The sequence below is a fragment of the Felis catus genome, chromosome B3 (genome assembly GCF_018350175.1).
Source record: "Felis catus isolate Fca126 chromosome B3, F.catus_Fca126_mat1.0, whole genome shotgun sequence".
NCBI lineage: Eukaryota > Metazoa > Chordata > Mammalia > Carnivora > Felidae > Felis > Felis catus.
The window spans coordinates 121,747,177-121,764,120 of NC_058373.1; the positions used below are offsets into that span (position 1 = coordinate 121,747,177).

General features: G+C 52.5%; 2 protein-coding genes across 5 annotated transcripts in view; one reads left to right on the forward strand and one right to left on the reverse strand.

Moving 5' to 3' along the window:
• Nucleotides 1-16,944, forward strand: part of TMEM63C (transmembrane protein 63C) — a 129,627-nt gene that overhangs the window by 14,942 nt on the left and 97,741 nt on the right. The gene's annotated exons all lie outside the window — the stretch shown is intronic.
• Nucleotides 207-10,850, reverse strand: ZDHHC22 (zinc finger DHHC-type palmitoyltransferase 22). Of its 4 annotated transcripts, none has more exons than XM_023255896.2 (3): nucleotides 10,607-10,850; nucleotides 8,171-8,710; nucleotides 207-2,996 (listed from the first exon to the last, which is right to left on the reverse strand). In XM_023255896.2, the coding sequence occupies exons 2-3, from the start codon at nucleotides 8,694-8,696 to the stop codon at nucleotides 2,731-2,733; spliced, it is 792 nt and encodes a 263-aa protein (XP_023111664.1). In that variant the 5' UTR covers nucleotides 8,697-8,710; nucleotides 10,607-10,850; the 3' UTR covers nucleotides 207-2,730. The 4 variants fall into 4 exon arrangements, with proteins under 4 accessions (XP_023111664.1, XP_019688924.1, XP_019688923.1 ...); XM_019833365.3 differs by lacking the exon at nucleotides 10,607-10,850 and adding an exon at nucleotides 10,185-10,421; XM_019833364.3 differs by lacking the exon at nucleotides 10,607-10,850 and adding an exon at nucleotides 10,011-10,142.

The window sequence follows — 16,944 nt, forward strand, 5'->3', positions numbered from 1 at the left end:
AGGAGTCCAGGGGAGGAACAGGAGCAGCTGGGGCAGCAGGAGTGGGTTCTCAGGGAGTCTGGACAATGGTTACTTACCTACTAGAACAGAAGTATTTTTAATACTTACCTTAAATATTTCAACAGCTTGTTTGACTGTGTCGGTGCATTCCAGCCTTGCCTGCCCTGCTACCAACCACAGTGCCCGTGTGATCACATCAAATCCAGTTTAACACCACATGTTTTATTGATGTTCTTCATCAACAATACAGGGACATGTGTACAAATGCTACTCAAGTCCCACACCTGGCAACCCCCCCCCCCGTCACCACCCACTGACCAATCGGCCAGAAGCCGACTCCTGCAGGTCTCCCTTTTAGTTCCTCTCCCCATGTCAAGTCTCACAGTGCTGAGCCTCCAGGAGGCTGGGAATGGCATGGCTAGCTTCCAAGCTTGAGCTCTGCAGTCAGGGAAGAGCCAAGGTCTGGATTGCCCAGGGAATCTCTTCCCTCCCCTTCCACTCCCACTTTTTCAGTATGGCCAGAAGTAGGGGGTGAAGATGCTCCCCAATGATTCCTTCATCCAGCCAGCCCGGGCTCCTCTTCAGCCTTCTCTGCAATATCCTTCCCCTCCAAGTGACCTGCCCTGCTGACACCAAGATGGCAGAGTAACCATTTTCCAAGGGGTGGGATTCAGTGGGTGGGGGCAGGAACAAGATGCCCCTGATGGCAGAGATTTTATTGTCTTGCTCATCATTTTTGTTTGTTTCAAGTTTTTATTTAAATTCCAGTTAGTTAACATATAGTGTAATATTAGTTTCAGGAGTAGAATCTAGTGATTCATCACTTACATATAACACCCAGTGCTCATTACAACAAGTGTGCCTTGTTCATCATTGTATACCGGTGCCCGGAAGAGACTTGGCACAGAGTTGGCACTCAAGAAATATATGTAGGATGCATGAATGAATGAAAATGGGAGGGAGTGTGAGCCAGTGGTGCCATTACTACATTAGCCCTGTAGGGGGCATGAAGGCAGGACCAAGGTAAAGTGCTCCTGAGCTCTGCTCAAGAACTCATAGTGTTGTGTGACAATGCTTGGGGTGCCTGCGGCCGCCAGCTGGACACTGTAGGGTGTGGACTTCAGCTCTGCTGCCTGCACGGGTGGTAGACTGGCCTTGGGATCCAGTCAGAAGGGGCACTTGTGTTGTCCCCACTCCCAAATACGCCTCAGAGGTTTGATCTTCTGGGCCCCAGAACACAGAGCAGTGCCCCCATCCAGAGCCAATTAGATAGCCAAGGCTGGCCTCACAACTGCCTGACCTTCCAGCCTTGCTCTCCCGCTACGGCCCCTACCTGCCCCTGACACTGCTCCATCTCCCTTTCCTCAAATGCCAACCCCCTCGGCTAGCATTAACACCCAGTCTGTCCTGTCTCACCAGAGACCCCTCCTCAGTGGCAAAGTAGGGTCCTGAAGGTTTGCATTATGATTTTCAGACCCTTCCATGCCTTCTTCCTGCTTCGTGAAAGCAAATAATTCACAGGCATCTCTACAGATCTTGCCTCTGGACCTGGCAGTCACAAGAGTCACTAGACTCTTGGGGGTGGGAAAGGATCCTCCCTTTCCTGACCCTGTGCAGAAATTCTTTCCACAGCATGCCTGCCAGATGACTGACCAGTCCCTGCTGGAATACCTCCAGTGGGACACTCTTTACTTCCCCAGGCAGCTTTTCAAATTCTGAACAGCTTTAGATGCTAGAATGTCCTTCAGAAATGAGCCCATTTTCCCCTCTCATTCTCATCTCCCAAATATCCCAGTGCCCAACCTCTGTGTGACCTCTCTCCTCCCCTCCTCTAAGCATTTTCTAATTTCACAACACTCCTCACCACCACCTCCCCCCTCCCCCACACACATGAACACGTCCCCTTCTGTATGGTCATGCAGCTACATGCTTCTCCCATTTATCAGTATTTCTCCTTTCCTTCTCCCTTCTTTTTTGCCTTCCCAACATCTAACAAAAACCCCAAAGACTAGACATCAGAGAGAAAGCTACAAGAGTGCCAAGGAAAGGAAGCATCAAGGCAGGTCCCAGACTGGGCTGGGGTGGCCATATGGAGCAAAATGGACAGACACAGCACCTAGAAAATCCAGGCCATTGGCTGCTGTCTCCCAGAGAAAAGGCTTTGCAACTTGGGGGTGGGGCAGTAAGCTCCTGAGTTTCCCTTCCACTGCTCACAAATCCACAGAGAGAATAAGAACACACCTCTCCTGTTTCAACCTCCCTAGCAGTTGGCAGAGCTGACTTGGCTATCTCTCACACATGGTAATTTTAAACATTTTTGCCTACCTCTAGGTCCTGGGAGCATCATACCAACAGCAAGAATCCACTCTCCATCCTAACATGGGTCTGAGAGGAAGAGCTCTAGCCAATAGCAGTGATGACATGAGACATGGGAGAGAGTGGATGAGCCCGGCAGAGGGGGAAAGCAGGGGCTCCAAGGGGGAAGGAACAAAAGCAGAGGCCTCCTAGCAGTTGGCTGGCTCTTGGGAGCCTAGCAATGCCTGAGTGGCCATTTTTCCTTCTCGCCACAATCCACCAGCCAGCGCTGTTCTCTATATGTCACAGACCAGGGGTGGATGCTAGGACCTTACTGGCTCAAGGTTGTATTGGGTCATGGGCAGAGACAAGAGTGCCACGGTCTTATGTTCAGGAGGAGTTAAGACACACACACAGAAATGATGGGAATGCCTGCTATTTGTCACGCTGCTTGGAGCTCTCACCTCCAACATTGAACATGGGGACCAGCAGGCCCAGCAGCCACCTCTTCCCGAAGACCTCCTGTAAGTTCTTGCGCCAGGGCCGGGCCCTCACCGCCACCCCCTTCCGCACCTGGTGGCGGGTTTGCCCCCTGAGGATCAACAGCAGCTGATGGCAGCAGAAGCCCGCGCAGGCCAGGCCGATAGCAAACCAGAGGTAGAGCATGAGGATGACGAACATTTCAGAACCGAGGACAGCTCCTGCAGGGGGGAGGGGAAAGACCAGAATCGCTTTACACCCAGGCCACGTACTGAACTGCGATCCATGCAGGCGCTTTCCACTAGGGAAGGAGGGAGATTAATGAGGCTGAAGCTATATGCTGTAGCAATCTTAGCGCTGCAGCGAGGGAAGGAAGGATGAACTAGTTGCCCTAACTTTTTCTTAGTGCCCACGGCTTCTCAAGTGAGAGGGGAGAACTGGGGGACGTGGGGGAGAAGAGAAGGTAGCTTCTTCTCCTGGCAGTGCCTAGATGCCACCATTTCCTTAGGGTCAGAGACGCCGTCTTGCTCTACCTTCTCTTTGTGATCTGGAAACAGGGAGAAGGTGTTTTTTCAGGAGCAGAGGGGGGTGAGCTGAGGATGCAAGGGAGGGAGCTGGCTCCTGGGCAGTTGCCTTGACTGTAGCCCCATCTCCCTACAGAACTGGGAACACTGGCGGGGAGGACTCTGGAAAATGACAGCATGATGGAGAACAGGGCCTAGTCATCAAGAAGAAGTCACAAGCTCCAAGGGCAGTGCAGAGCGCTCACTTAGAAAATAATTCAGTCATTAATGTTAACAAGAGGACAGTATGGCCACGAGAACATTTGGCCAGAGCTGTCAGCCAGGGCCTGCTAAGGCTGGAAGAGGCCCCCAAGATCATCAGTCTAGCTCCCTGTCTTGGGCAGGACCTCTCCAAACCCCTCCAAACTAGCATTCTCTATCATTGGTTTTAAACATCCACTGAATAAGAGATCCCACACGCTTCGTCAGAACTGGGGTGGTCAATCTATGCTAAGTTTGACTCTCCCGGCTCTGTGGCCTTGTATAAATTAATCTCTCCAAGTTACAGTTTGCTCATCTGTAAAATGGGCATAATAACAATGACTCCATAAGGTTGCGTGATTCAGGGAAATGGTGTACAAAGTGACCAGCATTCTGGTTCACACTCAGTGCGATGCTCCCTGATGAGGGTCATTTATAGATGAGGAGACTACATCCAAGAAGGGCTCACATTTAACTCCCAAGACCAGCCAGCTTTCTCCTTCTTTCCAGGGCTTTGAGTCCTGGATGGGCTGCAGCTTTGGCAGCCATGGTAGAGACACCTACCTTGACCTGCCTAGCAGCTAGGGCGTTGGGTCCAGGAGACAACTCAAAAGCCCTCCTCAGCCCCTCTCTCCCTGCAGCGCAAGCCAACCTCCACCCCTTCCAACGAGATGAGGGTGCCTGTTCCAGAGACCCCACCTTACAATCTATTCAGCCTCTGCAAATCTCAACCATATCCTTCTTCTCCAGCATTCCCCTGGCTCCAACCCACCTCTTCCCTGGTTTCCCCAGTCCCCAGTTTCCAGACCCCCGAGGGTTGGGCTTTTAAAATTTGTCCAGTCTGAGCAGCGGTGGACTCCGCAGCCAGGAGGATGTGGGCCAGATTCAGGTTTGCTCATTAACAGCCTCGTCTTGCCCTCAGCCCCAGGAGCTTTGAAAGGTTTCTCCTTGCAAAGTTGGAGACAAATAAGTCCAGCTGCCCAGGGGATGGAGAGCTCACTCCAGCTGGCATTTGGAGCAGCCCCTCAGCTGGCATGGGGGCGGCAGTGGGACAGGGCTTACATAGGGCTGTTCCATCCCTCTGACCCACTTCTTCCTTGTCAGCACAGGTTAGCTCAGGCAGCCACGTGCAGGATGAAGGATCCCGGGACCATGGTGCCCTCCAGGCTCCAGGAATGCTGACAGGCAAAGATGGCCCTCGAGCTGTGATGTGAGAACATCAGAGCTGTCAAGTGCAGGGCCTGCCTTGCAACTCAGCCGCAAGGATAAGCCTGAGTTGATGGAAGCTGTTTTCCATAGGCTTTTTTCTGGCACTAAATCAAGACATGCGGAAAAGACCTCGTGGCCTTTTTCTGGCCCCTTGCAGCAGCTACAAAAGGCTATTCTGGGGACCTGCTTTCTCTTGAAGTGTTTGAAGTTGCTCAGCCTAGCTGCCTCAGCTCCTCTGAATTATTTAATAATAGTTCTTCTTTTAGAAAATCACAGAATTTTCCTAAAGGGCCTGATTGGTCACACCATCCAATCTTTCCATCTCTGCTTCCCACCAAGCATCTATAACACCTTTGACAGATCATCACCCAGCATCTTTAATAGACAGCCAGGGACAAGAACCTCTCTTCCACCCAAAGTAGCCCGTTCATCAAGAAGCAGCTCCAGAGGCAGTGTGGTGCAGTGGAAAGAGTATGAGCTCTGGAGGCTAGCAGCTCTGAGTCCAAATCTTGGGTTGGGGTCACACTCGTGTGGTTTGGAAGCAACTTAACCTTGCTGAGCTTTTGGCTCCTGAGCCTTTAAAATGGATGTGATAGGGGCGCCTGGGTGGCGCAGTCGGTTGAGCGTCCGACTTCAGCCAGGTCACGATCTCGCGGTCCGTGAGTTCGAGCCCCGCGTCAGGCTCTGGGCTGATGGCTCGGAGCCTGGAGCCTGTTTCTGATTCTGTGTCTCCCTCTCTCTCTGCCCCTCCCCCGTTCATGCTCTGTCTCTCTCTGTCCCAAAAATAAATTAAAAACGTTGAAAAAAAATTAAAAAAAAAAATAAAATAAAATGGATGTGATAATCCACATACTATGTGTTCAGCAAATGCTAGTCCCCCTTCCCTTCTACTGGACTTTCTGGTGGCACCCACCACTCTGGCACACTTATCCCAATGACACAGGTCAGATGGTGTCATCTCCATTTCCCAGATAAGAGGACTGAGACTCAGAGGGCTGACACAACCTGTACCAACCCCCCTGAAGCCCAAAGAAAGGACAACTTCCAAAACTGAACTGGCTAGTCTCCCACCTCCTTGGCATAAGCTGAGGGCCAACACTCCCAGCCATGCTGTGCTCTTGTGGCAGATCTGACTCAGGTCGGTACCACAGTTGTGGACAGCTCAATCTATTAAACAGCTTGTCCCCTCCTCTTCCCTCCTGTCCACCTGCCCCCCTGAGCAGATGAGAGAGGGTGTGCCTGCAACCATTCGGGTTGAGAATAGAAGGAGAAGACATAGGAAGGGAGACACTGATGGGGTCAGGTGCATGTGTGGGCGGGGAGGGAGAAGGCCTGGTGAGGGGGAAGAAGGAAGGTCAGCAAAGGAGGACGATGGGTGGGACAGGAGAGTTGGAGATTAGAAACCTTGGCCCCCTTTTCCCAGTGGGTAGGGGGAGGAGGTAAAAAGGGGTGCTGCAACAAGGATCTGGGCCCCAAGGTAGTCACTGACTGGCTCTGTTCTCCCCCAGATCAAAGTAAGAGCCCCTCTTCCTTTCTATCCTGTCTCCCAAACCTAGCACATATGGACAGGCCTCAAGCCCAGGCTTATCTCAAATCAAACCATTTCAGGATCCTCCCTTTGGAACCATTCATTCTGATGTGATGATGCTACTTGGAAAAGAAAGTGTAATCAGGCTCTTTGGCTCTCCTCATCCCTCCACCTGTCTGTGCTCACACTCCACCCCCTAGCCCGCCCACCTCCCCTCCCCCGGTCTGGTTATTTTGGTCCCAGCAGCCTCCTAGGCCCGTGCCAAGATCCAGAAGGCCCCAGAGTTCCAAGTTCTGGGCCAAATTCAGCCACCAGCCCTCAAGGCAACCCCACAGCTGTGGCCTTCCTGAGTTTCTGAGTTCCCACTACCCAAGGACACAACAGTTCTGCTCCTGTGAAGGACCGGGCTGCAGACCCAACAAAGACCAAAATGGTGGCTTCCCCCAGAATGGAGCAGAACTTTTATGAGGGTCCAGCCCAGGTACATCTAACTAATCTTGGGATCTCAATGGATGTAGCTGAAATGTCTGTCTTTGTCCCTGAAAGGCCAATGGGCCAATGGTGTGCTAGATTCCCCGTGCTGCTGGGGGTGGTTTAAACACCTGAGCAGGGGTGGGGGCGGGGCAGAAGCTGTTAGTCAGTAATAGTAAGATCCTGGGCAAGCCATTCAATCCCATATAAGCCTAAGTTTCTTCATCTGGGAGGTGGAGATAACGATCTCAGACACACACATGTATGCATGCTAGCAACTGTAAGAAACAAGTCAGCTGAAGTCAAAGGCCAGGGTAGGGATGGAATGGAAGGAAATGAGGTAGGGGCGAATTTCAAGGCCAGGTGAACTGCCAGGAGCCAGGTCCCTCTGTGCCAGGAATCATGGCGCTCTCCTTGGGGGCACACTATAGAAAGTACAGTCCCCACCAGGGTGCTCAAGAGAGTGCTGGTGTGAAGGCCCACATGCCTGGCTCCTGCAAGTGTGAGAGTCTCCCTGGAGGGTCAAATCGCACGCCAGTGCCACAGCACTGTGATGTGAAGGTGGAGCCATTAAACACGGCTGCGTCTCTAACCAGGGTGGCCCCTGCTCTGCGCCATCTGCAGGCTAGGGAACAGCCTGGTGGGGACAAATTTAGTGGGCAGGAGGGTAGGGCTTACCCTTCTGCGGGGGCTGGCCTGACACCCTGGTCAGTCTCACTGTGGTTGGTTGGCGAGACCTTTGGAGGGCAAAATCCTTGGGGGGATGTGTGAACAGGACTGGAGTCCAGGCAGAGGAAGGTCATAGCATGGGTGTACCTCACAAACTGCATGGAGGGATGGCCAGCACCCAGCCCTGTCTGGCACAGAGCAAGTGTACTGCCTGGATTGCCACACAATTCTATGAGCAAATAGTCAGTGGCAAACAAGGAGGAGATGATGAATGAGGATGGGTGGGGGGCGGCGGTTGGAGAGGGAGGTGGCCGGGTAAAATACAGTATGCCCAGTTAACCTGAATTTCAGCTACATAACAGAATATTTCTTTATGTATTTCTTTATTTATAGAGAGAGCATGAGCAGGGGAGAGGAGCAGAGAGAGAGAGAGAGAGAGAATCCACGATCAGCACAGAGCCCAACTCGGGGCTTGATCCCACGATCCTGGGATCGTGACCTAAGCCAAGATCAAGAGTCAGATGCTCGACCAACTGAATCACCTAGGCACCCCGTTAACAGAATTTTAAAAATAATATAAGTATGCCCTATGTAATATTTAGGACATACTTATATTAAAAGAGTTATGCATTGTTTATCTGAAGTTACAATTTAACTGGGCATCCTGTATTTTTCTTTACTAAATCTGGCAAACTTGGGGTTGGGGTGGAGGGTCCCTATGTAGGGCCCAACCTGCCTGCCAAGGCCCACTCACCGGAGAAGAACTGGCTGATGGAGGTGGGAAGGAGCGTGAGGAAGGCCAGGGGGTGGGCGAAGGAGATGGAAAGGACTGCTGAGATGTAGGCCACCCCGGCCACCATGGAGTAGAGGCAGGCAAGGGAGGTGTAGAGGCAGAACAAGACGAAGTTGCGCATGTTCCTGCCGCCGATGCAGTTGCCGGTGAAGAAACAGTGATGATCGTGCCTCAGGGTGACTCTGGCGCACACGCGGCAGAAGTGGGTGCTGGGCGGGGGGCACGGGGTCCTCCTGGTCGAGGGCCCCTGGCAGGCGTCCAGGTCGTCCGGGGAGTTCTGGATGACCAGGACGTAATTGCCCAGGGCATTGGTTGAGAGGAACAGGAAGAGCGCCCCGTGGAGCAGCGCGGGAGAGAAGAGCCAGGCGGCCGAGGGGTCCTGGCGCATGCTGGGCAGGAAGAGGAAGAGCTGCAGCACGAAGGTCACCAGGGAGATGCACAGGAAGTAGGCGGGGGCCACCACGTTGAGCAGCCTCAGGGCCAGCATCCTCGATTACATTCCTAAGGGGCCCAGGGTGAGAGGAAGATTTACTGCAGCGTCCAGGGGGCGCAGTTGGTCGCTCCCGCCCCACTGAAACCCAAGCTCCCCACCCCTGTCCCTTGGATCACGCCTCCTCTCTTCCCCAACCCGAGCCCAAGCAGGTGTCAAACCCCAAGACCCAACTGGCCTCTGGGGGTCAGGCCCTATCTCCCAGTGCCCGCTTGGTTTTTGAGCATCCTCTGAGGCTCTAGAACCCTGGAATCAGGCACAACGAGGCAGTCTGGGGGGTGGGGGGTGGGGGGAATGAAGGGCGTGGGGCCAGCGCTCCGCTCCTTTATGGCAGTGGAAATGAGCCCAGGTTGGGGATTTCTCCTCCAGACTCCCTTGGAGGAGAAAGCAAAGAATTTGGAGTGGGGCAGAGAGAAATGACCTGTTGGAAGTCCTGCTTTACCTCCTTTTCTCTGACCCTCTCTGGCCACCCCTCTCCCCCAATGTTGGGCAATACTCAGGGACCACACCCCTAACCTAAGGCTCCTTGGAGGTATGTGTGCTTATAGGTCTGTGATATGTGTGTGTGTGTGTGTGTGTGTGTGTGTGTGTGGTGGTGGTTGTGGTGTGGCGAGTGTGTGTGTATATGTGGAGGGCATTCCTTGTGCATGACTCTGTCCGTGTAATCTGTGTGTGCCTGGGTATCTGTGTTTGTGTATGTATATATCTGTGTATCACACACGCAGCCGCTGCCACCTGGCTTTTAGAAAAAAAATCAATTAAAACAATCAATACATTCACACACGCGCTCAGGCACCGGGTGAGGTGAAGGGGGGCGCAGTCGGAATACCTGTGTCAGCCGATCCTGGTCAGCCCATCTCCCCGACGCTGGCTGCCCTGGCTATTTCTTTGCAAAGAGCGTTTTCATTTGAAGCGACGAAATTAAAATCCCCCTTCGCGCCCTCCCCCCACCCTCCTGAAGCGAGAACCCAAACAACCCCGATGGCGCCGAAACCCTTTCGATGCCAACAAGCCCGCCCTGGGCGAAGGAGTGGATGTTTGGCCAGCCTTTTCGGCGGATCTACCCCCTGCTGCCGAACACCCCCACCTCATTCCCCACTCTACCCTGCCCCCCAAAGCCCTGGTTCCTGCCCAGCTTCGGAAGCCACCGGGAAATAGGATTCCCGGCGCCCGAGAGAACTTTTCCAGGGGCTAAGGAGCCGGCGAGCCCTAGGCGCAGGAAAAGTTCTGGGAAGGCGGCTGCACCCAGGATGGGCAAATGCCACGAGGCCTCCGTCCAGGCTGTCCCGTCCGTATTGGGCGATCGATCACCTTGGAGTCCCCTTTGCAGGTGCCAGTGCCCCCCGGGGACCTGCGGCCGCTACAGGGAGCGCGAGCCAATCTCCTCGACAGGAACTCAGCCCGGAGCAAGCCCGGGGGTGGTCGCTAGAGGCCGGGCACCGCCCCCACCCAGGCGCCCCCGGGGGCTGCGGCGGCGCTGCCCACCCCAGAGAGCCCTCGGCTCCGGTCTCCGGCGAAGCAAGTGTCTTCCCCACGCCGGTCGCCAGGGGGGCGCGGGAGCAGCCTCCAGATGCGCCGCGGCGCCTGGCAGGCGGATAGGGGCTGGGGGAGCGAGGGGCGCTCGGCCGGCGGCCCCCGCGCCCTGCACCTGATCAGGGAGCGCGGAGACCGCCCGGGCGGTCGTGGGGCGCGGGGAGCTGTCCGCTCCGCACTGGCGGCCGCCTCGCCCGCGGCGGAGGGCGGCACGGCCGGGAGCCCTAGCTAGGCTGGCGGCGCGGGCGGCCGCCGGCGTCTCGGCCACCGCCTCCTGGACGCCGGGGAAGCCGCCCCCCGCGCCGCCGCCGCTGCCGCCGCCGCCGCCGCCGCCGCCGCCGCACCGCCGCAGAGGGGTGGGGAAATGAACTCACCGAGCTCGGGTCGCGGACAAGAGGAGCCCCGGACGCCGGCTCTCACGCTCCCCGAGGCTGCAAAGTTGTGGGCTCGGCCCCGCTGGCTCGCAGCCTCCTCACGCTTCGCTTCGGGGACTGGGCAGGTAGCGGGGACGTGGGGAGGAGGGAGCGGGCAGCTGCCTTCCTCCCACTTGGGCGCCAGCGAGTGGGGGCCAGGAGGCGGCGGGGATGGCAGCTGGGCACCCCTCAACCCCGCCACCCCTCCCTCCCCTCCTGGGGGCGGCGCTCTGGCCACCCCTCTCAGCATCGTAGACTTGCCCCCCCCCCCTTTTCCCCTGGAGTGGGGCTGGGGCGCTCTGCCGGACTTCAGCCACCAACTGGGGGATCTGGATTCAGCGCTGATGTGGATGTGTTAGCCATCATCTGCTCCTTCCTTCCCTGCTCCCCACTCTCTCGGAAGGAGGGAGGCCTTGGGGGGGGTGTTGAGAGCTCAGTTTGCCAGGGGCAACACCCATAATGATCCACGTTGTTGTGCACAGAGGCGTTGAGAGCCCCAACTCTGGAGCCTGTCTGCCTGGGTCTGAATATCCCCCATCCACGGCCGTGTGATTTTCACATTCCAGTTTCCTCATCTGTAAAACAGAGATGTGAGGATTATGTGACAATGTATGTAAAGCCGTTAAACAGGGCCTGCCCGTGGCAAGCTCTATTTGAGTATTAGTTCATAATTACTGCCACTGTTTACTGGGCTCTTGTTACGTACCAGACACTGTGCTAAGCCTTTAGCATAAGACAGCTTTGTTAATCCTCAGAAGTTCAACCATCCCCATTGTGCGGATGAGGAGGTTGAGGCACAGAGAAGCTAAGTCACACACCCAAGGTCATACAGCGGAGAAGTGACAGAGCCTGGGTTCGAACTAATGCATATGCCTTCAGCCTCTAGACACCCGGAATCACCCTGAGACCCAGGGGGAGCTCTCATTTGGGAGAAGGGAGGATAGCAGAAGGTTTTATCCGGACCAGAAGCTCATGCCTAGAGCCCCACCCCTTGCCCCCTGTTCCTATGTCCTTCCTCTTCCTGACTCCACTATTCTGAGGTGGGTACTGAGAGGCACCAAGAGGGTGGGGACACCTGGCCCCGTGCATTTCAGTGGGGATGAGGGGGAAGCAGAGAAAGCTTTAGATACACTGCAGGCATAATGGTGTCACCACTACCCCAATTTCCTGGGCTGTCATAGCTCACTCATCTGGCCTATTCCTCTCCTCTGGGTGAAGGCTAAATTAATAAATAAATGTTTATTGCTTTCTCATCTGGTTGATTAAAACAAGGGCAATCCCTCAAAACGAGGACCATATGCTTATCAGCTCGGCCTATAGTTTTGAATCAGCAGACACCGTTTTCTCTGTATTTTATCAGTATACATCAAAATAAAAAGGGGGCCAGGAAACCTTTTTATATTCTGAAGGGGTCTTACATGTAAGCAAAAGCCTAGCTTGCTAAGGGCTGGTCTCTGAGAATCTGGTAGCCCTGTGACTTGGGGGGCTACAGGGCAGACACAGAGAAACACAAATAGCCTTTTTCCCTTTACAGCTGCTTTGTGTAGAGATCATGGCTGTCTGGGCCCTCTTTGTAAGCTCTGCTGGCCCCCGCCACCGGCTGGGGAGGGAGGGAGGCCGGAGTGCTGGGTTTGGGTTATACTGATTGAAGATCTCCATTCCTTAAATACCTTGAGAGTCGCGCAGTATTTCTAATTTTATTTTGCATATGGGTGTGTGGTGGGAAGGTGTGCGTCTGGATTTGCGTGTGTGTGTGTGTGTGTGTGTGTGTGTGTGTGTGTGGAGGAAGGGAGAGAGAGAAGATGTCAGTGGGGGAAGGGAGCACTCAGCCAGGAAAGAGTCTGGCTGTGGAAACGCAGATGGGCAAGAACAATTACTTGTGTAGAAATATAGTTTATCGGGGCGCCTGGGTGGCGCAGTCGGTTGAGCGTCCGACTTCAGCCAGGTCACGATCTCGCGGTCCGTGAGTTTGAGCCCCGCGTCGTGCTCTGGGCTGATGGCTCAGAGCCTGGAGCCTGTTTCCGATTCTGTGTCTCCCTCTCTCTCTGGCCCTCCCCCGTTCATGCTCTGTCTCTCTCTGTCCCAAAAATAAATAAACGTTGAAAAAAAAATTAAAAAAAAAAAAAAGAAATATAGTTTATCAACAGGAGAAGACATTAAAGCTTCAGATCTCCGGCTAGCATCTCCTCAGTGCCCCCCACCTTAGTGAATTGACTAAGAGGAAGTCCAGCCAAATGTTATTTTGTTTTTCTAAAATTGGTGCTTATCCCTGACAAAATCAATAGGGAAGTCAATTTGAAAACCTCACCTCGATTCTGGACCCATCGGAATTAAGCAGACCAAGAATGAACAACTTTACTGCTACTTCCCAGCTGTGAGACCTTGAGCAGGTCACTTAACCCCTCTGTTCTCAGTCTTCTCACCCATAAAATGGGATGAAGATGTTACCTCGTGGTGATGATCAAATGGGATAATGTAATTTAAGCACTTCTGTCCTGGCAGGAGATTGGACAGTGTTAGCTTCTTCTCTTCCTATCTCTCTTCTGGGCCCTTATCTCTACCCACAAGAATATCTTGCCTTTCCAGCTAAAATGAGAGCTCTCTATGTTGGAAATGTTTGGGGGTCTCTTCCATGTCTCCTAAAATGATTATTTGCCCCGCAGAGACACTGAGTAAAAGTGTACTGACTGATGAGTTGATACTGGTCTCTCTCTGAGAGGAAAAGCTGTGTTCCAAGGTCTTTGGAATATCTGCTAAGGACACAGACACCATTGATCTTGCGTCCTGCCACTACCCACGCCCCCCCCCCCCAACTATGGTCTCATCGTCCATAAACAGCATCAGAAAATAATTTATAAACTACACTCTCCATTGCCCTTGTCATATATTCTTAGAGTGAAGCTATGACTATATCTGCAGGCGGGCCCAAGGGAGCGGGAACAAGACAGGCATCTGAGAGCTGCCGAGCACTTTCCCAGAAATACGTGCCATAAATCTTGCTATTTGGTGCTATTATTTGAATAAAATGAATTCCCTCCCGAGTGGCTATCTTCCATTTTGCCTCAAAATGTTGTGTACCCAGAGAGGAAGTCTGTGCAGCAAGCGTCATCTCCCCTGGGTGGGGAACCCCACACACATGTGTATCTGGCCCTATAACTCCCAGCTGTTTGGGATGGAAAACATTCCAAGATGCAAGGGGCCACAAAGAAGGAGGCCGTGGGGATTTTCCTTCATTCTCATACCCTTATATCGTATTGATTAGGGTGAAGATAAACTGGGGTCTTAAGGTTAACTGGTACCCTGAAATTAAGATTTTAATAGACATCCTCAGACAGGATGTTTTTTTTTTTGCTGCAGATAGCAAGTCATAGCCAGGGGCAACCACAAAGTGCTCCTCGAGTCTCAGAAGGCTTAGTGAGACACCATCCCTGCCTGCCTGGATCCAAAAAGCATATAAGGGTCATCTTTGTCTTATCAAACCCAATACATGGAATTTGGATTATCACAGAATTTCTATTTGGAGGGGGTAAGGTACTTGGCCGACGATGTCTTCATTTTAGCAATAACACGTTACTTTGATGTAATAAAGTGCTTTGCAGGTGGCAAAGTACATCCACAAAATTAAAATTTTATTCTATGAGTCTCTCAACAGCCCTGTAAGCTAGCTGGGACAAAAATTATTAAGCCCATTTTTCTTAGGAGGAAACTGAGTTCAGAGACTTGCCCCGTGTTAATTTGCAAGCCTTGCCTATGTTTGATTTAAAGTGTGACTCAACATGCAAGAATCTCACTAATACTCAACTTTTTTGGAACATCTCAAGTGCATAAAGGAAGCAGGTATATGACACAGTCCTTCAGAATAAAAGACCTGAATGATCTTCCTTTACGTGAGATATTTATATAAAGCTACATAAATAAAATAAGGCAAAGTAAGCCCGCAGCACATTAATCAGATGTTCTCAAGCATTCTGCTGTTTGTGGTGCTGGAGAGCGTGTATGGAATTAGGAGCCGTGATGCTCTTCGGCAAAGCCTACGTGTCAAGGTGGGAACAGCAGGTCTGAATGTCACCCCTGGGGTGACGGGTAGCCCCGGCAGTCCCCCTGGTGATTGATGCATAAGAGTGGAATTCTTGGCTTGGCTTGACAGCGCCTCCTTGAGAGTGCTCAGGCTGTGGAAAAACAAATGTGATCTTTTACCAATTAGGCGTGGTTTCCGGGTCCTGGTAGGGAGGCCTGTGCCTCTGGGCCAGTGTGCAGCTTGGCCAAGGTGGTGGCAGCAGGATTAATTGGCGCTTTGGTCTCAAAGTGTGCAGGAGGTGGGGGGCGGGGAGCGGAGTGGAGGGGGAGAAAGAGGGGGCACAGGAAGGGACAAGAGGAGGTGGGCAGAGAGCAGAGGGGAGAAGAAAAAGAGGGGCTGAGAGAGAGCACGCTCCTCTGTCTGACACAACCTCAGTATGTCTTCATGATGGACGATGCTCGGGGCGCGGGGGGAGATCCGCTGTCTCCATGGAGAGCGCTGCGAGGCCAGGTGTCCAGGATGGGAGGGAATGAGGCTGAAGGTTGACATCTCAATCAGAGGAGGAGGGAGGTGACACCAGGAGAGGCACTGCAGTGCCCTTGGCTGCTTGTAAGACTCTCGATATGTTGTAATGGTCGTAGAGAAGTGGGCAGCCCAGACCTCACACCCCTGAACCCCTCTGCCTCCGTCTCCCCCAGTGCTCCAGCAGAGATGGCCCAGGGCCCAGGGCCCAGGAGAGAGGCAGTGTGGTGTGATTGGGAAAAAAAAAAAAAAAAAAAAAAAACCAACCATGAGCTTTTGGTGTGAGCTTTCCGTGTCCGCTGGCCTTGGCCTAAATCCCTGTGTTCCTATTTACTTGCTGTGTGACCTTGAGCACCTTCCTTAGCCTCTCTGAGCCTCAAATTCTCTGTCCGTTAACTTGCATTTTGTCATCAATTTTACATGACAAAGATGCCAACTCAATAGGCCCTGGGCTTTCTACTTAAATAATCCCCCAACTACCGAATCATCTTGCATGCTTCCTAACACTACTGCCTCTGTGATGATCTTGTTTGTGTGTTTCTTTACTTGTTTACTGTTTCTTTTCATCTGATAGACTATAAACCCCTTAGAACAGGGACTTACCCATTAGCTTTGCCTCTGTAGCTAGGACCCAGCACAGAGCCTGGCACACAGTAGGTACTCAGTTAATATTGGAATAAATAAGAGACAGTCTGGGGGACAAAAAGCATGAGGGGCTGACGTGGGGTGTAAAATATACCTTGATTGTGGTGATAGTTACATGACTATATGTTTACCAAAACTTATAGAACTGTACCTGTCAAAAGGGTGGATGTTACTATATGTAATTATACCCTTAATATCTGATCTTTATTTTCATTTATTTATTTTTATCTTAGAGAGAGAGTGTGTGTGGGGTGGGCAGTGAGAGGGACAGAGAGAGAAAGAGAGAGAGAGAGAGAGAGAGAGAGAGAGAGAATGCCAAGCAGGCTCCATACTCAGCACAGAGCCTGATGCGGAACTCTGTCCCACAACCCTGGGATCGTGACCTGAGCCAAAATCAAGAGTCGGACATTCAACTGGCTGGGCCACCCATGTGCCCTCTGACTTTAAAAAATAAACTATAGGGAGCAATGGATCAACAGAATTCAACTAATAAAGACTCATTTTTACTGACACTCATTATGTATCAGGCTGAGAGGGGGCCAAGTGCCTTTGCATTGGTTAATTCATTAAATCCTTGCAAAAACTCTGCCTCACGGAAGTCTGACTCTACGTATTTGGTAGAGGGGAAATGGAGACTCAGAGTGGTTACAAGATTTGCCAAGATTGCAAAGCTCGCTGGCAGCAGAAATGAAATCCAGGTCACATGACTCCAATGCCCAAGTCTCACCCAATGGGGTTTCTCCTGTCTCTCACCCCTAAACCCTCACACTGACAGAAATACAGAGGCTGTTTTCCTTATGGAAGAGTCACATATTATGCTGATGTTTATGATGTTCATCTCTTACTCTTTCGCATGAATTAGCCAGTCAAAATCTTTTCTTAGTGAAACAGGACGTAGAGAGAACGGGCTTTTGTCTGGAGATCGGGATTGGGGTGGGATGTGGCATAGAGTTAATAGAAACAGGCCTGCAGGAGGGCGAGGGAGGGTCTGATGGGACCAGAAGATAAAAGGGAACCAAAGGAGAGGGTGTCCAGAAGAGCGGTGAGAAGACAGTCTCCGGGGTCTGATGATCTGGGTTCAGATTTCAGTTCCACTAGTCACCTGTGCAACCTT